The 24,268-nt window shown below is 43.2% G+C and overlaps 1 protein-coding gene and 1 long non-coding RNA gene across 6 annotated transcripts in view; both read left to right on the top strand.

Moving 5' to 3' along the window:
* Positions 1–8,637, top strand: part of SNAP47 (synaptosome associated protein 47) — a 36,206-nt gene extending 27,569 nt beyond the window's left edge. For 4 of the 5 annotated variants that reach the window (XM_037891251.2, XM_043541690.1, XM_037891250.2 and 1 more), the window contains one exon: positions 5,835–8,637. In XM_037891251.2, coding sequence (XP_037747179.1) covers positions 5,835–5,981 — 147 coding nt within the window. In that variant the 3' untranslated portion in view covers positions 5,982–8,637. Of the gene's footprint in view, positions 1–5,581; positions 5,722–5,834 lie in introns of all 5 variants that reach the window. The other variant, XR_005224132.2, reaches the window with a different exon arrangement.
* A 3,994-nt stretch (positions 8,638–12,631) lies between these two features.
* Positions 12,632–16,989, top strand: LOC122464789. The gene is made up of 2 exons (XR_006289163.1): positions 12,632–12,846; positions 14,839–16,989. It is a non-coding gene; the product is annotated as an uncharacterized LOC122464789 (long non-coding RNA).
* The last annotated feature ends 7,279 nt before the right edge of the window (positions 16,990–24,268 follow it).

The following is a 24,268-nucleotide window of genomic DNA, read 5'->3' as shown; positions in this document are numbered from 1 at the left end:
TTGAGAGTGGTTGGTGTTTCAGAGTGCTGCTCCTGGACCTTGCAGTCATGGAGCAGGCAATCAGAGCATCGTATATCTGCTTCTGGCATGTAGGTATCTGGCAAACTTCTCAATGCCCTGAATATTTCCATTAGATTTGCCCTATGCTCCAGTTTACTATTGGGAGGCAGCAATGACTAGTCAATAGGATGTAGGATTGGGAGTCGGGAGACTTGGGTTCTGTTGGCTGTGCCACAGACTCTGTGACTTTGAGCAAGTGACTTCACTCGCTGTGGCTCTGCTTCCCCCTCTGTAAAATGAGAAGAATGACAGTTGATCCTCTTTGTCAAGCATGTCGAGAATTAAGGGTGAAACAAGCACGACGTGCAAAACGTTACTGTGTACAGGGTAGTACTGTAACTGTGGTGGCCACCATTTTGAAAATTACTTTATGGTATTCTGACCCTCGTGTGCTGAGTAACTGTATTTTCTGAAGAGTTTCCCTCTTGAAAATTGATTATGCTCATTATTTTTGGAATATCCTTAGTTCTGGACTGGAACTGGTAGGGACTGTGGAGGGCTTTGTAGAGCTCTTTGTGGAATGGGTAAGACCAACAGACCATCTTAGGGTCGGAGAGATGTGAGGGGAATAGATAATTAACAGACAGGGAAATATCTGAGCTAAAGGGTAGGCCTGGGGAGAAACATTCGTAGCTGAAGTTCTTTCACAAAGCTACTCGCATTTGTAGCAGCAGCTCAACAAACTGAATATTAAGTACCTTTCATTAGAGCCGGAAGCCCTCAATAGTCTGGAATTGTGATTGGGTACTTGAGTGAAAGAACTTGCCAGGACTTCACCACTGAGGTGTTTGTGTTTAAAACACAGCATTTTGTGGTTGTGTGGGCAGCGTTCCATTAGCTGGGCTATAGATTTACAGAAAGAAGTCTACTGAGTTCCTGTGGTCTGTGGCTGAGTCGCTGTCTACCGGCTGACCATGGCTGACATCATGTCATTGGGTGTGGGAAGGGATATGATAACATTAACTTAAGGGTTGTGGTTGAGGAGGGGGAGTGGGATTTTGTTCACTAAATTTGGTTTGGCAAAATAAATTCAGTGCTTTCTAATTTCCGCTCTGTTAAACCTTTCCTGCCAAGGAGCTATTACCCTTATGTTTACTACATCTGCAGTTTGCATATCCGATATAGCAGATGATACTATCTAAAGAAATTAATTTCCATAGCATTTGTGAAAAATCCATGGATTTCATTGTGTATTTTTCCAGTGGCTTCTCAGCGCCTCTTTGGTCCTATGATTGTTCTAGTTTAGTTTAGTCATTTCACTCTGATACTTTTCTCTGCATTTATTTATCTTTGTCTTGCATTCACACTTCATCTTGGGAGAACCTAACCGTTATGAGGTCAAAGAAGTAGTGCTTCGTTGTGGGACCGTTCATCAACAGCATCAGAGTGCTGGAATAGCTCTATTTGTAACTTATACATGCCTTAAAGCTTGATGAAACAATTAACCAGTACAGCGAATCCTGTAAAACTGATCTCTTGATTGCTTTCACAGTTCCAGACAGAATGCACCTGCTGTGCTATCGAATGTACCTGTTCTAGCAATCATTTTTTTAATTTCTGTCCTGTGCTCAGAAGTTGTGTGCCATAGGATGCACCCCACTGACACCCTGGAGGCCGCAGAAGAGGATTTGTGAGGTCTGAACCACTGGCTGTATGTGTACACTGCTTGAGTGCACGTGTGACGTGTGCCCGATGATGTACGTACTGTGTGCAGCTACACGCACATATCAGGGGCCCCGTTCCACTCCTGCCCCAAATGGGTGCACATGATCCCCGTAACAGCAGCCTTATGAACCTCTGTATTATGGCAAGCCACATACCATAGCCTTTCTCTTCCCAGGGATGTAGTTTAGACATGCCAGGATTCAGATTTATCTGAGCAGGAACTGAGTGTAGGGGCCATTGCTGGATCAGGGGCACATGCATTTACACAAACAGATCCTTCCGTTGATGTCAGGCCTCACCCCTCTGTGGCACAGAGCCTGTGGAGTGGACTCCTTGAGGAATTCAGGGAAGCCAGAATCAGAGCAGCCAGCTTTTGTCTTACACACTTGCCGCTTTCTGCGTTTTGCTTATTTTTACTGGTGGATACCTGTATGCAGTGTTTGACCAAATTTGTTTCATGCCTTTCTTCACATCAGGTTACCAAAACTGTGGTGATGATATTTGAATTACAAATACAGGGCCTGAACCGAGATCAGGGTCCTGTTGTAAGCAATTTGGGACAGGAACACTCTTTATGTTTGTATAGTGCCTGCCACAATAGGGCTCGGGCTGCATGTGCTGCCATAATACAAATGAATAATATAGTTATGCTAGGTGCTATACAGACCCACAGAATGGGACAGTTCTGTCATGAAAACTTTACAGTATAAATAAACAAAAGTTGGGGAAAGTGAAGTCCTTATTATCCTCACTTTACAGTTGGGGAACTAAGGTGCAGACAGATTAAGTGACTTTCCCAAAGTCCCCAACAGGAAATCTGTAACTGGGTTGGGAGTTGAACCAGTTTTTCTGAGTTGTAGCCATTGGCTTCCTCTTACTGCTGGAGCTGGAAAGGCAGGAGACTGCTTGTGAGGCCACGGATCTTATTGATCAGTTCTGAATGCGAGTGGCCAGGAAAGACGTCTTATAACTTCAGTCCTTAGTGTTGCCTCTGATGTGTAGTAGCATGTTGTAAATAGAAAGGAGGGATTTCATCTCTTGATTCACAGCCCAAATTAGGGTTTGGCACAGAAGGCATCGGATCTTTTCGTGGTTGGCAGAATTAGTGCATTGATGACTAGACATCTTGTCATTGTTTTGCTCTACAAAAATAGCAACCATTTTTAAGGTTTGGCCAGACTACTGACTCTAGTAATCTTTCCAACCGTCTTTATGTGGGCAGTATTAGCTACAGCATTTTAACTGTCAGACCACCTTTCGAAGAAAACGACACCCACACACAACTTGAATTTGCAGTGCGGCTATCAGGCAAAGGGTTAAGCAAATTGTTACCAGACTCGCAGTACGCCGACAAAGAAAATTAGTGGATGAAAATGAGCCACTTGCAAGTTTTTTGTTTGTTTGTTTGTACCAGGAACCACATCAGCACCTTATCTTCAAATCAGACCCTAATGGGCAAGTAAAATGAACAGAGTACTGTAGCTGTCTGAATGTCCATTTTAGTTGCATTCATATTTTAAAAGCCTTCTGTTCGAAACTATTGTTCTTTCTTGGGTATTTTAAATTTTAAGCACATTTGAATTAATCTAGAGCACATCAAAATTAATCAGGTTCAAAACTAATAATAGGTCAGATGTTATAATAGACCTGTTTGCTTTTGCACAATTTTATTTTGTAAATTTTACTGGTGTCTCTGTTTGGGGAGTGGAAAGTGCCTCTTTCCTTTCTGGCTTCTCTTGTGCCACCTCCTGTTAATCTGTAAATGTGTTTGAGCCTCTACTTGGCATACCGGCAGCCCTACTGCCTTGTGCTGTGATCTCAATGGATTTCACAAGCTAAACTGGGTCAGGCCAGGCCAATACTTGAGCTCACTGATGCGTAACAAATTAATAAGAATCTTTTGAATTCCTGGTTGCTGCAGAAAGTGGTGGTGAGTCAATAGAGGAATTCCCCCACCTGATTTTGCAGTAAACCAGTGCCCCAGCATGGAGCTGGGAGGCACTGTGCTGCTGGAGAGGCCATCTTTCCAATCAGATATAAAACTAAGTTTCTGCCTACTTACGATTTACAAAGAGTGATCTATAAAACCCCAGGGCCCTAGCTGATCTCCAATTTGAGTCGTTAAATTATGTCTGTAAATTTCTTCTCCAGTTCCAACTGGATATGGTAATCCTCATTTCCTGTTCCAAACTGATGTGTAGTGTAGCTGCACACTGCTAGACAGCTGCTGCATTTGATCCGAGATGTGGGTGAAGTGACCTCCATGTCCTTTACCTACAGTATCTCCCTGGAGATGTTGAGAGGGTTAAATGAATTAATATTTGTAAAGAGCTATGAGATCCCTAGATAAAAGTGATGCAAGGTATTAGAAGAGAAAATAGAACTGTCCTCCTCTTCACTATTCTTGTTACTACAGAAACCACGTGGGCATGTTTTATCCTTTAGTAATTAACACTGTGTCAAACAAGGATCAACAGCAGAATCATAAACAGGAATGTCTTGTCTAGGTGCTCACCATGTCATGGCGATAAGCAGAGTAAAAGGACCTAAATAGAAGAGAATGGTCTTTCCACAGATTCCGTTATGATGGAGTGAATAAACACCTGTTATAGCCAAGGAGGGTAGTGATGTTCTGTTGTTACACACAGTATCAGGATGTGTATGGCCATCATGGCAGCAGAAGGAACCACTGTCTAGTAGAGGGGAACTGAGAAGCGCAGTTCTCCATCCCCGTGATATGAGGCAGGTTTTCCAAATCCCGCCCTTATACATCTGTCAGGAAAGGTAGCTGAGTCTTGTCAGAAAATCAGCCGGGCTGGACAGGTGGCTTTGGTTCATACTGATGAGTTGATGAAGGAGGCTTGTAAAGGGAGTATCCGGGGGAGTGAACAAGAGGCACAGATTTAATTCTCATCTGAGCATACTGCAACAGAAGATCCAGGATAGTACACCAAGGGATTGCAAGGAAGTTTAGTTTTCTCTTTCACCATTTGGATCTCAGCCATATGTGATCACAGAAATTAGAGCTGGTAAAGGCCTACTAGGTCATTGTAGATGATCTTAATGGACCTTCCTGGCCTTAAATTTTGTGTTGATTTGTTTTTTTCACACTCACCTCAGTGGCTTTTCCAAACACTACGTAGAACAGGGTCACTGGGAGTTACCTTGCAGTCTCTCTGGGTGTTTGCTTATGGTTACATGTGGGAGTGGTAATTTGCTAAGTTTAGTGTTAACTTAACTGGTTTATTTGTAATATAACGCTTGTGTGGACCTCTTGCTTGTAGTCTGAAATAGTGTAGCAGTCAGTGTATCTGTTATTTCCCATCTTGATGACCCCAAAGTAGTCTCTTTAACATCCCTGACACCCCCATTCTTCCCCTCCCATCTATCTAATATGATCCTGCTCCACTGCTTCTGACCATGTTACCCTCCTTCCCCTTCAGATCCCTGCATGTCCCCCTTCTTCACCGCATCATGCTTAAATAACTGGTCCCTTTACCTTCTAAAACCTATTCAACTCTACTCTTGCCCAAGTATTCAATAGAGTCTTTCACTGTGTGACCCCCTCTCTCGCTCCTCTGACTATTCCCATTTCAGTGCCCTCTTCGTCCGCTTCTCCTGCAGCCGCCTTAGGACCTTTTGCACAAGTGGAATGTCTTCTCACTGCTGATCTGTCAAGCCACTACCCATCTTCGTTCAAATTGTTCCAGCAGACTCTATACTTCCGTAGTGCTCACAAGTAGTGAGTCAGTTATAACTGAGGCAGCTAGAAGCACAAATTCCTAAACTGAGAAACCGGGTAACCTTATTGCTCTAACCCTCACTCTTACTCACTCCGTCCTTTCTTTTGTTCTAGCCACACTTGCATCATGTCTAAAATTAGATTATCAGGACCGATTATCTCTGCTTGCCCCATTAGTCACTTAGCCTGCTTTGGGGCACTGTAATATTAAATGATGGAAATCTTAGCCCTGTCATTTTGCTGGACATATGGAGGTAGGACCTGATTATTTAAAACTTACATATTACAATTGCTCTTCACATCTGAAGATAACTGAAAAGTCTGTCCAGGTCATTCACCAAAAGTTCTTGATATCTTCTTCTGACAGATACTGAAGAAGCTTAAGAGCCTCGCCTTAGAAACAGACGCAGAACTGGAGAGACAGGACGAAGTTCTTGACGTCATCACCACCTCTGTAGACCGGACGACTTTGAATATTGACAAGCAGAACCGCAGAATGAAGAAGCTAACGTAGCACCCATACGAGCCAGCGAGGATGGTAACGAGAGAGATTGTGCAATTGTTTCTTTAACAGACTATTTATAGACTTTCTGATTGTACAGGAGCCATCTCTAATATTGTCTTGAATGTCGCTGTGGAACTTTGGCGGGGAGTAGGAGGGAAGGAATGTGAAAACATTTTCAGACTGGGATAACTTTTTTTTAAAGGCATTTTAAATGCCTAAACTGTTAATTGTACAGAAACAATGACTGTGAAATCCCTGCTACAGAAGATCCTTAAACATAAAGTACTGTGACTTCATCTGAGTTGATGTCCATGCCACATGCTAAGTTACTGCTTTTGAAAAGTAACGTTTTTGTAATAAGTGAAGATGAGGGGGCAGTGAATTATGTGTCTTTATACCCGGTAATTACACTCCAAAGTTCTTGCAAGTTCTCTCCAAAAATAGAGATAGAGTAGAAGTCGACCAATTCACACTAAGCACCAGGCTGAATTTTACAAATTAGTGATTGAGTGAACAAGCCTAATTGTCAACAATAGAAGAACTTTGTTCACTTTATTGTACAAATGTAGTTTTAAGATTCCTAGCACAGTGTACTAGTAAAGGTTTTATGTAATGAAGGCTTAGTAATACAAGAGCTTGCCACAGCTTTTAGTTATGAAATCTTTGGCAAGCAAGTGGAGACAGAGGACGTGTCTGTGAATTAGTGATTTGCCACTCGGTGAGGAGTGCAGTTGAGTGTTGCCACAGGCTATGTCTCCTGCTACTTAAGTAGCTTACTGAAAATAAGTGTCGAAGCAAAGCGGAGACTTTCATTTTCCAAAAGGGAATTCTTGTCCTTTGATGTTCAATTGAAGCTGCTTTGTCTTTTATACGGAATGACCAGTGGTAGAAATAAAAGTACAGACTTGATTGATTGATTGTTCACTATACTATCATTGAGATGATTTGGTAGGATTGCCTGAAGCACACCAGTCTGTTCTGAAAGCACATGGAGTACCTTGTGTACATAAAGACCCTCGCTTATGTATAAAGGCATTTTTGGAATAAGATGCTTTCTGGTTGGCTGAAGTCCTTATAAGGTTTTAGCTCTTCAGAAATCTGATGATGGCTTGGCACAGATTCTCCATGGTATGACAGATATCATTTCTATAACCCTTCTTGGATGCTGGGACGCTCAGGTCCATAAATTGCTTAGCATTCCTTCATTTTCCAAGGAATACACTTGTGATTGGTGTTCCCTTCGCACTGCTCGGATACGGACTTCATCAGAGCTGCATGGGGACCACATAAAACCTGGTAGCTGTACTGTAGATCTATGGATTGAATGTCTCCTGATCAGTGCTATAAATATTGTGTGTGCCTCTTGGTATGAATGGAAACTAACATGGTGGACAGCCTTCCCCCTTTCATGATTTTTCTTTTAAATAACTGGGATGTGTGCAGACAAGACTTCTTGTCAAAGCCAGTCTTACATGGATACTTCATTGTCTTTCAAAAATAAAAGGGAGTGGCTGTAAAAAATGTATCTAAACTATATTATTATTGTTTTGTTATCATTGATTTTAGGCATAGTTCACAATCTAGATGTAATTTATCTCAGTTAAACATGATTTAGTGTATATTTTTCTCTCCTACATAAAAGTCATTGACTAGAATAGGTTTCAAATAGCCTGTATGTAGCCTACAAGTAGCAGAGAACTTGAAGGGGATTCATTTCTGCTTACCACTACCCTTTTCATTTTCTCCACTACAGCCCTCTAGTTAATTTGCTTTAAGGAAAACTGTTGTAACCTTGTCATTTCAAAGTGTTTTATAATAAGCTGATAGTGAATTGTAAGCATGTAACTTTACAGATAAAATCTTTTTCAGTGCTGAAGTTTTGAACCGGGGACCCCACTGATAATTGCCATGGGATTGTCCCATTTCAGAGTAATACGGACTACAATTGATGGAGTATATGGGAAATGACCTAGAGATAATAGTCTTGAAAACAATATAGTGCACATCTCTCCAATGTAATAGCTGGTTAATTTTTGAGTGACTTGTATTTTTGCACGGCAAGTCCCTTATTCACTATCTGAGTTGTTACTGGCATGCATTGGTGTCTTGTTCAGTGTTTCTGAATGTAGTAATGTTTAGGCTATAAGAAATATATACATAAAGTATGTACCTCACTGTAAATAAGCATATCCGATTTAGTTTTAAATATCCCAAGTAACAGTTGTCTTAATGTGATGAGGAAACATGTTTACAAGATGATTTATTTTATGAAACTTGTTTAGAAATACACTTTGCACAAAATGCACATTTTGGCGTAATGAAATTGGGACCTGGTCCTGATTTAGAATTGATTCCTAATGTTAATTAATCAAACTACGATTGCCAAAAACAAATAACATTTGCACTTAACTGGATTGAGTTTACCATTCTTTTTATCATAATTTATTGCTATGATTTAGCTTTAGCTATGGCATTTAATTCACTACTGTTTTGTATGCGTTGGTTTACCTTGGTCTAACATGTTAATGCCTAAAAAAACCCCTGGTATTATAAGAGTAAAAAGTTTGAGATCTGTACATTTTCTGTCTAGCTGAATTCCATCTGCCCGGAATTCACTTTGATTCTGTAACTTGTTCTTTACTTTTATTAAAATAATATCTTGAAATAGTGATTTTTTTTTTCTTCTGTTGGTACCAGGATTTCTTGAGTGCTTTTTGGTAGTGCAGGCCACTAATTAAGTGTGTGTCTCAAGGAGGCCTGCCCACCCAGTTTGTAATCCGTAACATCTCTGTGGCAACTACAGTGATTGCTTACATGGGAAAGTAACTGAGGTATATTTAGGTCTCGTTAGTGCGATAAACATGTCTCATTTGGAAAAAAAGTCAATCACACTCTTCTCATGTTCTGCATTTCAATTCCATCCTTCCATCTGTGCTGTCTCTCTCTGCTGACCACCTGCAAGTGCTCTGTGTATCACAGCTGTCTTTAGACCACAGTTTGGAAATCTCTAGTTCCTACCTTTTTTTAATAATACCTAAAGCAACACTCAAGCTTGTTCAGATGCCCGCAGGATTTTACTTTACTGCAGGTCTCTTCCTTCCTACCCAAAGAACAGCAAAAATACCTGAGAATGAACCACAATCCATACGGAGTTTAGCCGTCGTCACTTTCTGACCATTCAAAGGATTTGTGGGGGGAAATCTGCACTATATATTCTAACAAATATTCTGTACCAGAATCAGGCTCTGCCAGGATGTAATGCTCAGAACCTTCTTGAATTCTTAGACGATGGGCTAGAGAACTGCCTCAGTACTCAAATTTTCAATTATTTGAACAGTTTCTTGACATGTTTTTGGGGTTTTTTTAATTGATCAGTTTCTGCTACCCTAACAACAAAAAAGCCACTTGAGCTTCTATCATTGCCAGCACTGAGAGAGCTCTTTTATGTTGGACATAAATACTGTTTTTTCAAAAATTAGTGTAAATCGAGAAGAATAAAGTCACAGAAGATACAGTGGCCAGTGCATATAAGAAATGTATTGTTTTTTTTATTCTTCAGTGAAATAACCTTTGTACGTAGTCTAAAACATTATTTCTAAAAAGTTGTGCCTTATATGTATAAATTGTAAGCTATTTGGTCCAGACACTCTTTTTTTTTTTTTTTAAGTGTACAATGCCAAACACGATAGGGCCGAAATCCCTAATCTAAATAGAAAACAATAATCTAGCAATAAGGGTTCTAGTCTAAAAAAGAGTCTATTATTTCGGCCGGGTTTTTAAACCACTCATCGAACACTGCACCCTTGCATGGTGCATAAATAGTCAGCTTTCAAGTTCCTGGGCACACTGAGTGATTTCTGGATATAGCCACAGCCTGTGGCTTTCATGTAGAAACTAATTTTACTTCTGTGGAATCAATGAAATGTTACAGTAATAAGCACAGCACTTTACACTTATAATCTGAGGATCACAAGGAGTTAATTAAAGCTTCACAACAGCTCGCTGTGTCTCCAAGGCTACAGGCTCTGAGAACACCAAGTTGTTCTCCGTAGAAGGAAATGGAGTAAGTCTGCCCACAGCTGTTAAGGCTGCATCTGGTAACGTTGGCTATGAGATACGCTGGCTGAAATCACTGTCCTGATTCATTTTTAATATAGAAAAACATGGCAGCAGCATCACTTGCTTTCCACTGTGTGGGGATTATGTCAAACCTCGGCCTGGTGGAGAAAAATAATTTTGTAATTTGGCCTAATCGGAAGTTCAACCACTCATGTTTGTAAAGTAAAAGCGCTTGGCTAGCCCAGCTCGCAAGGCCTGCGGACTAGTGGGTCTGGACCTAGTGCATGGTTTCTCTGCTCTAGCAAGGTTGTTTCAGTGTTCCCTTAACAATGTGGACAGAAGCTGTCAATTCCACACAGATGATCTGCTGGGTTTCATCCATCAGACTGCTCTCTTGACCGCAGTAACGTTGCTCACGAGCCCAGCACGAACAAGGCTGGTAGGTGCTTTCTCAGAGCCCAGTTTGCCCTGTCAAGGTAATGGGAGTGTGAGAGCAACTGTGAGAGGCCTAGGGCGCCGGAGACGGAAGGAGAGCTGCAGTTTGAACCCAGGCGAACTTGCCTCCTATTTTAAGTGGAGCAGCGTTTGCTTAATGGTGTCACAGTCCAACCTGGTTTCTGTTGGGTGGCTTAATCTGAAGCCAGCTGCTTAGCCTCTGCGCGGGCTGGTTTCCAAATGGCTGTGACACCTAAATACTAGACATGTAGCCTCTCCTGATGGGGTGACGGCTCCATGCTGTGGTATCTGAGTGCCTACAAGAGGACATAGCTCTGCTGCTGGAACTGTCTCTTCCCCCACCCCCTGCAATCTTTCAGGTAACCGCTTATCTGCTGGCCATTGAACCACCAAGATGTTACCTAGGAGGTTTAATGAATGGAAAGGATGTAGGCGTATCCCCTGCGATGAGGGAGCATTTTCCATAGTGGGGAAGCAGGAGCTCAAGGAGGGAGTTGAGGCAGAAAGCAGTCTTGAGACATTGAGGGAAGGGGAGGAAGCACTGGAGTCTGATGGGAAAGTGGGGAAGGGCTTGGATTGCTTCAGAGAAGGTCAGCAGCTAGGAGTGGGATGGAGTGAGGAAGCTTGACCTTGTGGTTAAGGTATTGGACTGGGGTCATGGGTGATCTGGATTTAATTCCTGAGTGTTTCACAGACTGCACGTGTGATCTTGGGTGAGTTGCTTATGACCAGTCACCGGTGCAGAAAATAGCCCTGTCTGCCCCCCTCTCTCTCTCTTTCTGTGCCTCAACTGCCCATCTGTAAAATGGAGCAATACTTTCTTTGTGTATCTCATCTGTTCAGGCAGTCTCTGCTCAGAAGAGCTCATGATCTCTTACTTTAGGACTGTGGAGTGCCCAGTACAATGGAGCCTCCAAAAAACTTGACAATGGTTGGGTTGGTGGTGTGCAGAGAACGCTGCTTATCATGCTGTTCAATATTGACTCATTGTTTCCTTATACTCCCCGTCTGTCTATATCCATCTGTTGTCCCTTGTCTTATCCTTAGTCTGTAAGCTCCTTGGGGCTTTTTATTCTGCGTGTGTACAGCTCCTAGCACAATGGTCTTTGACCAAGGGTTCCTAGGAGCAGTGGTAATACAGATTAATAATCTCATTTGAGTAAATGCTACCATAACACAATTAAGGCAGGACCTCTCTTTGTACTTACATGAGCATTGTATCTGTGGGCCTTGAAACCATGAATGGGTATAATCCTCACCGACCACTCCGTGTGAGATAGGGAGCCAGTATCCCCACTTTACAGAAAGTCAAAGTGCGGCAAGTAATAGTTCAAGTGACTTGGCAAAGATCAGGCTCAGTGAGGAATTGAACAGCAGTCCTTTGCAGCCTACTCTAATGCCCTGCCCACTAGACCATCTTTTCTACCTTTAATGCTGAAGTGTTAGAGAATATCCTTCAGTTCCTCAGTTGAGCATTCTCTCCTAAGTATGTCCAAAGGCGGCACCGGGTGTGGGGGGTGTTAGAAAATGAATGTTTATTGGAGAGGGACTGATCTAGAGCAGCGAAGAGTCTATCAGCTTCGTGTGTGAGCGTCTGTGAAGAATTAATTCTTTAGTCCTGTTGACTTATGGTTTTGAGGGGAGTGGGGGGGGGAAGCCTACTCGGAAATGTTCTGATTTGTTCCATGTTGCATGTGTTTTTAATTTAATGCTTTATATGGTGGTGAACGTTGTTTACGGCCATGAAGTCACAGATAGAGACAGGGAAGGTAATTGCGGGTAGGTAGCGATGCCAAGGTCTCCCTTCCATTACGGCACCTCCGTTCAGCGCTTACAGCCTTGCCAACTCCCCATGTGCCAGAGGCAGAAAAAGGAACAGTGTTAAATAAAATAACTTTCAGGCCCTAATATTCCTTATGAAATGAATCCATTAGGCTGCTTTAGGAATGACCATCCCCTTGCCTGTAAGGTCTAGTTAAAAACCAAACCAAACCACAAACTTGTAATTTTTTTTAATGTACAAATATACATTGTATTTTGTGTGTGTGTGTGTGTGTGTGTATGGTGCTTAGCACAATGGGGCCCTGCTCCTTGACTGAGGCTTGTAGGTGCCACTGCCATATGAATAATAGTTAATATAGCAACTTTCAGCTGCACATCTCAAAGCCCTTTTCAAAGGCGTGGTCTCCTTTCTACAGATGGTGTAACCCAGGCACAGAGAGATTGAGGGGAGTCAGGGTCTGTGGGAGGCCGGATGGAGGTGCTTTGTCTGGCCTGGTGGTCAGCATGGTGTTCGGGACCCAGAGGCCAATGGGCAGGTCAGGAGCCACGGTCAGCAGGAAACGAGCTGAAGTCGAAGGTCAGTGCTGAGTCGGATGCCAAAGATCTGTAGGCTAGGGTTGGGGCAGTCAGAAACCAGGGTGGCCGGGTTGAGGGACTGGAGCTGGGCAGGGCTGAAGTCAATGACCAGGAATGAGACTGGGGATCAGATAACGGATGCCAGGGTCTGTAGCAGCAGTAAGGCAGTATCCACCTTGCTGCACAGACAACTTCCTGTGTCTCCTTCTGGCTTAAATTACATACCCGGCCCAGTCAGAGACCCTGGAACTCCTCCAGTTAGGTCCCTGGGGGTGGGGAGAGTAAGGCCTTCGGGCTCCCAACTGTCTGGTCACTAGTAGAGCCATTGGGTGGTGTTGGGGATGCAGCAGTGGCCTGCGGGCCCAGGTTCAAGTCCTGTGGATCCTCACAGGCGGTTGCCTAAAGCTAGGGATCTAAATTCATAGTCAGGTGTCTGAATAAATGTTCTGGTTTGTCACAGACTTTTCAGTTTTAAGGTTAGAAGGGACCACTGTGATCCTCAAGCCTGACTTCCAGTATAACTCAGAATTTCCCAACTAATTCCTGGAAGTAGCACATAACTTTTTGTTGAGCTAGAATCTCTCTCTCAGACAGACATCTAGAATCAGAATCAAGAAGTACGGCTGAAAGACTCCAAGTGACACAGAATTGACCATCTGTTCCAACAGATAATGTTTTCAGAGGACCTGCAGCTCTGAAAATCAGTCCCCTTGGATGGGTGTCTAAATTTGGACACCCAAGTTTGAAAATGTCGATCTGCGCAATTTGCCCCTCATCCAAAAGTGTGTCTGTGCCGCCCCAGGCTTAGAATCTAGGTCTCCAGACTGGGGAGAACCACAACTAACTCAGCAGACCTCAGCGCCAGCCAGTTTTGATCTTCTTCTTGGGTTATTCCTGACTGACTTCAAAAGCTGAAGTTCGACAGATTCAGACTAAAAATAAGGTGTAAATTTTTAACAGGTGGGGGGTAATTAACCATTGGAACAACTTACCAAGGACGGCAGCACATTCTCCATCACTGGCAATTTTAAAACCAAGATTGGGTGTTTTTTCCTAAAAGATCTGCTCCAGCTCAACCAGGAATTAATTCAGGGAAGTCCTCTGGCCTGTATTATACCCAAGGTAATATACCCGAGGTCAGACTAGATGATCCCAGTGGTCCCTAAGAATCTATGTTTTAGTTCATTCATTTCTTGGTAATCAGCACGTTGTCTGACTTGACACCTTCCAGGAGAGACACACACACACGCACACCTTGCATGACCACTGGCAGTGAAACTGCTGCAAGGATATTTTTCCATCACATTTTAGACTTGAGAAGGAGATTCCAGTTTTTAGAGCTGATTTAATAAATTCCAGCTCTCTAGTGTGAACTTAGGGCAGGTCTACACTACCGCTTAAGTCAGAGTAACTTGCGTCCCTCAGGGCTGTGAAAAAGCCACCCACAAGTGACGCAAGTTACAGCGACCTAAGCGCTGTCCACATCCGTGCTATGTCGGTGGGAGACGCTCTCCCGCCAACGTAACTTCTGCCTCTTGTAGAGGTGGAGTCATTATGCCGATGGGAGAGTGCGCTCTGATCAGCACAGAGCATCTTCACCAGATGCGCAACAGCAGCATCTTTGCAGCTGTGCCAGTGTAGTGCTTCTAGGGTAGACCTGCCCTGAAATATGTTCAGTTGTTTGTGTAACATGGGATTAACAGTTCATTGCAAATGGCGTTAGTGTGAATGAGAATCAGACCCTGGGTGTTGTACTTTTGTCCATCATTCCATCCTCCCTGTCCTGTAATGAAGAACTACACCTCTCAGACTGTATTGTGGCTCTGTGACAGGAAACAAGGAACTCTCTGAGTCACAGAAGATCTAAGAACTGTCTCTTACCCTTAGCCTTCATAGGCTCCTCTTGGAAGTATGGAGTCCAACCCCATGGCCTTGGCACATCAGGTATCTCATGTGTTAGATGCCACTTCTCATCTGGTTTCTCCTTCCCCAGACACAAAGACTAAATGAAAGGAAGAAGAACAGAGAGGAGGAAAGAAAATAAATTATTGGGATGCCTGGGAGTCCCCTAGCTCTATATCCTCACCACTTGTTAGAGGATGTTCATTGGTGGTAAGTTCTGCCATAGCCATGTGCTACCCAGGGCATCAACTCAATTCTCCATTTTCCTGCATAGATATATATAGCAATAACCAGCACCTGAAATCTGGTGGTGTTTGTGCCACAAGCGATTGATCATGTGAAGTCATCACCTGATGCCATTTTAAATTCCTGTATTCACTAGGTTTGGGGGGATTTTTTTTTATGTTTTTTTTTTGTTTGTTTTAAAACTTCAAACACTGTTTCCCCAAGTTGGAACTTGTGTTGTTAGCCAGCTAGTTTTTGTTGAAGACTGACTAACTAGCGTGTACTGCCTACTCTGACGGTTTGGTATGGATATTACAACTCATACAATGAACGGAAAGATAGCTTAAAATCCTAAACAATTTAGTCATCTGTTTTTTATTACTTATAATTTCAGGATCTGACTTTACTATCCTTGGCATTTATATAATACCTCCCACCCAATGATCTCACTGTATCAACTCGAAGCTTCACAAACACCCCAATGAGGTAGGAAAGTATTAGCTTCTGGGAGAAGAAGGATGGGCTTATGCTTAAAGTAACTATGGCTCTAGAGATCTGATTTCAATTCCTAGCTTTGCCACAAACGCCTTGTGTGATCTTCCACAAGAACTTTCTGTGCCCCAGTTCTCCATCAGTAAAGTGGGGGTAATAGTACATCCCTTGTCTATTTAGATTCTATATGGGACAAATTCTCTTACTATGTGTTTGTACAGCGCCTAGCATAATGGAGCTTCGATATCAGTTGAGGCCTCTAGGTGCTAGTGCAATATAAACAATAATAATCTCTATTTTAGAGATGATGAGCTGAGAGACAAAGTTGAATTGACTTGTCCAAACTCTCTCAACAAGCTAATGCCAGAGCTAGGAACTGAACCCAGATTTCCTGACTCCCAAGTTAATGCCTTAACCGCAGGGTCATCCTTCCATGTAATAACCATTCTTCTGAGTTTATTTTTCATTTTTTCTTTCCTCAAACTTCATGCAACTTTTTGGCACCTGTCTATGTAAGGCGGGGAAATCAAAATATATGGCCCCTGAAAGACATTCCAGTCACTTTGCAAAGACTCCTGTATTCCTGGTATTTTAACGAGATTTGCATTGAGTCAAAAAAGACATGAGAAACTAGTTCCCAGGAGAAGGGTTTGTGTTGAAAGGCGGCCGTATTAACACAGTGTTACTTCGCAAAAATATCAGGAGTTGTTCATTGGCTCACCTGATTTATTTACCATGTAAAATTAAAATAAATGGAAGAAATTTGAAAGGGTGGAGAGCAGTGATAGAATTTCTTTGTGTTGTGGCAGGCGTCAGTGGGTGGCGCTGTTATACAATCTTCCAGTTTCTTTTTCGTAGTGCGCAAAGGAGTTTTGACTCTTGCGAAGCCATGAGGTGGAGGTGTTGGATTTTCGGTTACACATAGATTTGCCTAGACTTGGCAGCTTTGGGAGAGGTGGAGCGGTATAAGCAGTGGGAAACTTTGTTCTCTGCCTTGGGCTCTGATCTGAATATTTCTTGAGGCAGAGTTGCTCACTGGACATTGATATTGGACTGAGATTCCTAGAAGGGGTTGCCCTGTGTGCTGTTTCACCGTCTTATTTCAGAACTGGTGTGTGTGTGTGTGTGTGTGTGTGTGTGTGTGTGTAAAGCAAGTTACATTTAGAATATACCCCACCCTCTATGTCACTGATTTCTCCTCCACTGGGAAGCCAAATTGGAAAGCCCCAGCATTCTGCTATCGCTCAGCTCGATTGGGTTAAGTGTGCAGGTGCTAGGTGGTGGTTGTGGCCTGTGAGGTACAGGAGGTCAGACTAGATGATGGAATGGTCCCTTCTGACCTTACACTCTATGACACTGGCATCAGAATGGAATGCTGGGAATTCCTACATGTCACTTCCCACCTCACTTCCTTTAAACCCTGGTGTGAAAAATACAGCAATGTCCTTGAAAAATATTATTGCCTTTATTAAATTAAGTATCTTCAGTGTCCATTGTATTAATAAAAAGTGTATGTATTATTGTGGGATTGTGTGGAACTTGGTCTATAAAATCTTGACTGGTGTGGAGAAAACGAATAAGGAAGTGTTATTTACTCCTTCACATAACACACGAACCAGGGGTCACCCAATGAAATTAATAGGTAGCAGGTTTAAAACAAACAGGAAGTATTTCTTCATGTAACACACAGTCAACCTGTGGAACTCTTTGCCAGGGGATAATATGGAGGTCAAAACTATAACAGGGTTCAAAAAAGAACTAGATAAGTTCATGGAGGATAAGTCTTTCAATAGCTATTAGCCAGGACGGGCAGGGATGGTGTCCCTACCTTCTGTTTGCCAGAAGCTGGGAGTGGACAACAGGGGATGGATCACTTGATGGTTACCCGTTCTGTTCATTCCCTCTGAAGCACCTGGCATTGGCCACTGTTGGAAGACAGGATAGTGGGCTAGATGGACCTTTGGTCTGACCCAGTATGGCCGTTCTATGTTCTTAACTTTTCGGGGGGGAAGACATAACCAAAGTAAGCCTTGGGAAGTGTTATGAGCATCAAAGGACTAATTTAAACAATAAGCCTCCCAAAGTTATGTGGGGATCCTAGCAAATACCTGAGGAGAGGGGAATGCAAATGACCACCTCTGGCTGTGCAAAGACCCAACCTTTTGAAGCTTCGCCCTGAGGTAAGGACCCTTGTCTGGCATTGTCTTTTGTGGATCAAAGACCCAAAGTGGATAAAGGAATGACTCTCAGATTCATGGGGTTCTTGTTCTGAGCAAAAGCTGTTATGAACTTGTAACTACAGAAAAACTCCTGTGTGAGGTTTGAAGCACGGACTCCTACTAGAGCTCTTTCTGGAGTTGGAGTGATCTCTGATTAGCTTATCAGCATGTGTGTAGGTTCTGTTATTGTTTTAATATGTTTTCTCTGTAATGCTTTTACCTTAAGAATCAATGTGCTTTCTTAGAAGGAGTTGTGTGGTATCACGTACCTCTGCACAATTACCCTGTTTGTAGCTTCTGAGGAGAAAGCAAAGCAGGCCTGCTTTTGCAGTCTGACTTGCTGTTGAATTCACGGAGTAGGCAGGGAACTGTGCAGCCTGGAGAAACGCTGCTGTTATGGATGAGGACGTAGATGGTCAGGCCTAGAGCAGGAGTCAGGTCTAGTGGGCAGAGCAGGTATCCAGGTTGGTGAACAAAGCCAAGAATCGGCACTAGTTCAACTGCCAATTGCCAGAGTCAGAACCAGGAATCGAAGCTGAAGGTCAGAGCTGAGGTCACATTCAAAATGCCAGAGCCAAGCCTAAAGCCAGAGTCAAGGTCAGAATTGGAGACCAGGGTTGGAGCCCAGGACTGGTGACTGGAGGTGAGGTGTAAGGGCAGGAACTGGAAGAGAGGCGAGGATCAAACACAATGGATACAGAAGTGAAGGCAGGGGTGAGGCAGGACTCGGGAGCGGAGCAGGAATCAGGAACAGGGTTGGGTACAGGAGTAGGGCACAAGCAGGGTCCAATGCAGCCACAATGAGAAATCACCTTGTTGCTCGGACAAATTTTCCTGTGCCGCCTTCTGGCTTAAATAGCATGGTTCGACCAATCAGTGGAGCTGGGCAATGCTCCAATCAGGGCTCCTATGGATGGTGCCTTGGCTGAGGTATAGTTGTACTAGCTCCTTGGCCTACTAGCTTTCAGAAGACCTTGGGTGGAGGCCAGGATGCAGCTGCTGTCTGGGGACTCCCAGATGTGGGACATCACATCTGGTCTGGAGGGAGAGAGATGCAGGTTTCCACCCTGGAGAGGTGAGAGCTGAGAAACTGGGTGCCTAGAGTAGGTGCCCTTGCTGTACTACAGAGGGGGAGTATAGGTGCAGTTACCCTGAACTGTGACCCCTGGTACAGCTGATTTCTCATACAGCATCTTTCAAGACTTCTGTAGGAACATGATAGCTGGAACTTGGCTTCGGTGAATTATTGCCAGGTTACAAAACAATTTCATAAACCTTCCCCACCCCTCAAGAAGGAACACCGAATACCTGGAGTAGTCTGGATACCTGTCAATACTGACACTTAAAATCTGGGAAATAGAGCTGGATTCAATAGAGGTGGGACTGAGCCCATGGTGCACAAATCAATATATTTTCCATATGAAAAAATGATATTTAAAACATTAAGATTGCATTCAAAAGGCAAAGACATGGCAAATATTAAAGGTCACTCTTGTGCATATAATTTGATAGTCTTTATATACAGGTTCTAGTTACCTATTCCACAGAACCCCTGCCTCATTTAGTGCAAAGGGCAGATGATGCTTAGAAAATAAGGCAGGTGTTCGATATTTGTCTATCCTCATTGTTCAGTTATGCATCATAGAATCCTAGAATATCAAAGTTGCAAGGGACCTCAGGAGGTCATCTAGTCCAACCCCCTGCTCAAAGCAGGACCAGTCCCCAATGTTTGCTCTAGCTCCCTAAATGACCCCCTCAAGGATTGAACTCACAACGCTTGGTTTAGCAGACCAATGCTCAAACCACTGAGCTATCCCTCCCCCCATCCTTTTCTGCATACGGAACTGTTTCCTTTCTGAGCAGCCTTTTCTATGGCATCCCTCACTAGACAACCTCACAAACCGGGATAACTTATTGGACCAGCCCGCAGGAGTGGGAACCACTGTTCTCCCCATTTTGCAGACAGGGCTGGGAGGCACAGAGACATAAAGTGACTTGCCCCAGGGCACATGAGAAAGATGTGACAGAGGTGGGAATCAAACCCAAAGTAGGAAGTGTCCTATACAAACAGCAATAGAACCAATTTCTCCTTCTTCCCAATTTATTACCCTAACCATATGACCATTCTTCCTCTTGCAGCAAACCCACCCCTTGCTTCAAGGACTAGAGACCACGCAGTAACTGCAGGGAACGAGGCCCAGACCAATTGACTACACAATCACCTTTGATGGACAATGAACATGGGGGGCCCTTTTCCAGATTTGAACCTCCCTTCAGCCTGCAGTGATCACACACAGATTTCCTAGTCTATGGCATAGTTCTTTCCAGTGAATGTCTTGTGGGCATTATAATGATAACTGAGTTTGAACTCCATAATGGCAGGTGGTAAATTCCCCATGGGTCACTGGAGGCTTCCCAAGGCCTTCTTACGTCCGCACATGTCTGAGCCAATCCAGTGCATCTCCAGTTTTGCTCGCCTCTGGTTTTTGCAAGACTGAATGTGCAATTTTGACCGCAGTGTCTAGTTCATCATCCAGAGCCACCGCCTAGGAAGGAAAGGCGGGGGGGAGGGAAACAAATTGATACTTGCAAAAAAACCAGGAATGACCTTCACAGCCACAAGTCAGGTGGAAAACCACAAATAAGAGAGGGGAAATAATTGGCCCGTTCTTCTGCTGGTCACATTCTATAGAAAACCTTGCTGATGGTTGTGAAAGGTTTTCCTATCAAGGATGGAATCATTTCCCACCACATGTTGCTGGCTGTTAGTTTCCGAAGGCACGGGACAGTACAATGGCCAGTGTATGTGTCTGGGACAGTTGAGGCCCCCAGAGCAGCAGATGTTTCTGATTCCCAGATAATCAGGTCCATCTCTTTTCTCAGGGCCAGATTCTGATCCCTTTACTCTGTGAGTCACCTCATTGATTTTAATGAGACTATTCATGTAGCAAGGTGTTATTCACGTGTGCCTGGGAATCAGAATCTGGCTCTGCTGCACTGGGATAAGTTTGACGGGGGAGGATATGTAGGGCAGGGTATTCAGAAGTGCTCGGGGGAGCTATTGACTTCAAATGGGAACAGTTAAGCCAGTTCTGAGAACCTTTGAACACCTGCCCATAGCATGTGAGTTGTTTTGATGCTGAAGAGAGAGATTCTGCTGAGGCCTCCTCCCTTTGTTTTTCAAGAGCTTGTTGTGGAAAATGTGGGGAAAATAATTTCGGTGGGTGTTTTGGCAAAGTCAGAAGCATGGTCTATCCTGCTGTGTTTTGTTATCACCTGTTTTCCTGCAGAACTTCTTTACAGAAACAGAACGTTTCTCTTTTGCAATCTCAATCATTTGAAAACATAATGTTCCAAGTTAGAAAAAAAAAAACCCAAAACAACCCACCACATAAGCAATCAAAAGTTACCCAGTGGCAATATGAAAAATAGTGTGGTGCTGTCAGTCTGCTTGTCTGTCACAAAACAGATAGACTCAAGCCTCAATTTTCCATTGGATTTTTTTTGAAGAACAAAAAATTAAAACAAACAAAAGCAAAAAAAAAGTTTTGCAAAACAAAACAAAAAAAAAATCCATTATTTGACAAAGGCCAAATTTCAGTGCACACCATTTTTGTTTTGAACAGTTCTGACCAGCTCTAGCCTGTTTCGTTGGAAAGACAGAATTGCTAGCACACTGAATACATTTCAGTTTACCAGAAGGTCTCTGATGTGGGAACAGCTGATAGTTTTTAATGACTTGGGGCTCAATCCTGCAAATAGATTTGCACAGGCAGATCATTAGAGTCCTGTTGAAAGCCATGGGGCTTTGCACAGATGTAAAGGTCCTGCCACACACCACATCTTGCAGGTTCATAGAAATGTCAGGCTGGAAGGGACCTCAAGCGGTCATCTGGTCCAGCCCCCCGTGCAGACATAGGACCAAAGAAACCTAGACCACCCCTGACAGGTGTTTGTCCAGCTTGTTCTTAAAACCTTCAATTATGGGGATTTCACAACCTCCCTTGGAAGCCTGTTCCAGATCTTACCTATCCTTATAGTTTAAAAGTGTTCCTGATATTTAACCTAAAGCTCCCTTGCTGCAGATTAAGCCCATCACTTCTTGTCCTGTCTCCAGTGGACTTGGAGAACAATTGACACAGTTTTCTTTTTCATATGGCCTTTGACACATATGAAGCCTGTTAGTAGGTCCCCCTTCAGCCTTCTTTTCTCAAAACTTAACATGCCAAGTTTTTTTAACCTTTCCTCAAAAGTAAGGTTTTCTAAATCTGTTTATTTTTGTTGCTCTCCTCTGGACTCCCTTCAGTTTATCCACATCTTCCTTCAAGTGTGCGTCCCAAAACTGGACATAGTACTCCAGCTGAGGCCTCACCAGTGCTGAGTATTACTGACAATTACCTCCCGTGTCTTACATTCAACAGTCTTGTTAACACACCCCACAATATTAGCCTTTTCAGCAGTTGCATCCCGTGGTTGACTCGTATTCCATTAGAGATCCACTATCACCCCCAGATCCTTATCCGCAATACTACCCCGTAGCCAGTTATTCCCCGTTTTGTTCTTGTGCCTCTGATTTTTCCTTCCTGAGTGAAATATTTTGCACTTGCCTTTATTGAATTTCATCTTGTAGGCTGTTCATCCTGTTGATAATTTTTCCAATTTGTCAAGGTTGATCTGAATTCTAGTCCCGCCATCAAAAGCGCTTGCAACCCCTCCCAGCATGGAGTCATCCGTACATTTTATAAGTGTACTTTTTACTGTGTTATCCAAGTCATTAATGAAAATGTTGAAAACCTCACGAGGTGCCTATGTACATCTTTAAATCATGTAAATACCTTTACAAATCTGACCTCTATAGTATCTCTATGCCTTAGTCCCCATCTGTACAATGGGGGTAATAGCACTGCCCTACCTTACAAGGGTGTTGTCAGGCCCTCAGATACCACAGTAGTGGGGGTCAGATAAGTACCTTAGATAGTCCAGAACTGGTCAAATAATTGATTTTTCAGTTTGGTGGCAGTTCTTGGGGGAAAAAATGGTTCAAACCAAATCAGAATTTTTGGGGAATTTTTGGGGAATTGGAAAAAGTCCATTTCAAGCCTTTTCCAGAGTGGGGATTCAAACCTGGGTCTCCCACATCCTGGGTGAGTGCACTAACCACAAAAGCTTAGGAGAGGGGACAGCAGCCCCACTTCCTTCTTCTCTTTGTGAATGGCCAAAACTATTCACATCAAATTGTGAATCGTTTCGGTTCGACCAAAGCTGCATTTTAGATTGAATGAACTATTAGTCCAGAACATTTTGCCCAGCTCTATAGATAGCTAGATAAATAGACATCATCCTCTTTTCCCACCCCCTAAAAAACTCACTTTTGTGCTTGAATAAAAGCACAACAAATGTATCTCAAATATAGATATAAATATAGGTTTTTTTCTATAGTTACAAGCAGGAAAGGGACAGTTATTAAAACACATTTACAGACTTTACTAACTACTGTGTTGCCAACTTGCAATTTCATCACAGATCTCATCGTATATTGAATTTTCCTTAAAGTCCCCATTCCTGGAGTCATGGGATGGTGTGAGAATCTCAGCTGCTATTTCAAACAATTAAGTCCATATTTAATCCTCTCCATTGCAGAGAAAAGCTTGAAAGCTAGAGGTTGGAAGACTAGAAGGCAAATAAAAAAAACCCTACAAACTAATGATTTTTTTAAAAAATCCCCTGATACATTTAAATCCCCTCACAATTTTTGGGGACCTGACTATGGTTTTTTGAATGCTTGGGATTAGCAATGCTGTAACTACCAAACAAACACTAGACTATAGACCCTGGGACAGAAATTCACTGCCTTCTGTACCCTTTGATTATGAATTTCAGGGGGAGTTAAAGTTTGCAGGGCTTTTTTGCCTAGAGTTTTATTGAGCTGCTGTCAATGCTTTGTTATTTCATCCCCTTGTCTTAGAGCAGGGAGGGTTCACGGTGTTCTGCAGGGCTCCAAAGGAGAAGTGCGTTCAGGCCCTTTTTCTAGGACTTAAGCACTGCTGGGAACCCCCTCCAGCAAACACAGAATAGTGCTATTCTTTATATTACCGTAGAACCTAAAAGCCCCAACTGAGATCGAGGCCCCATTGTGCTAGGCGCTGTACAAACACATAGGGAGCGACAGGCCCTGCACTGAGAAGTAAATAGACAAGGCAGACAAAAGGTGGGAGGAGAAACAGGCGCAGAGACTCACTCAGCAAGTTAGTGGCAGAACGCTGCTCCTGAGTCCCAGTCCAGTGCTCTGTCCATTGGACCACACTGCCTGTTAATGAACACATTTGTCAAACCTCTAGTTCTCTGTCTCTGACCAAAGGCCATTTTTGCTGGTAAGGTGGTTTATTTCTGCTCCTTTGCTTCTAGCTTTTCTCTCCATAAACCTGCTGTGATTTGCTCTGATAAGTGATCTTCTCTGCTTCAATACATATTTTTGCTCAGGAAATTAGACCATTCGACAGCTCTGTCTCGCTTGCTGGAATGTGCAACCTGGTCAGTTGAGCCATCATCCCCAGTTGCCTTTCTAGCACTGGCGTACGGGAGATT

Source organism: Chelonia mydas, chromosome 2 (assembly GCF_015237465.2).
Source record: "Chelonia mydas isolate rCheMyd1 chromosome 2, rCheMyd1.pri.v2, whole genome shotgun sequence".
Lineage (NCBI taxonomy): Eukaryota > Metazoa > Chordata > Testudines > Cheloniidae > Chelonia > Chelonia mydas.
This window is presented reverse-complemented; position numbering and strand designations above follow the sequence as displayed.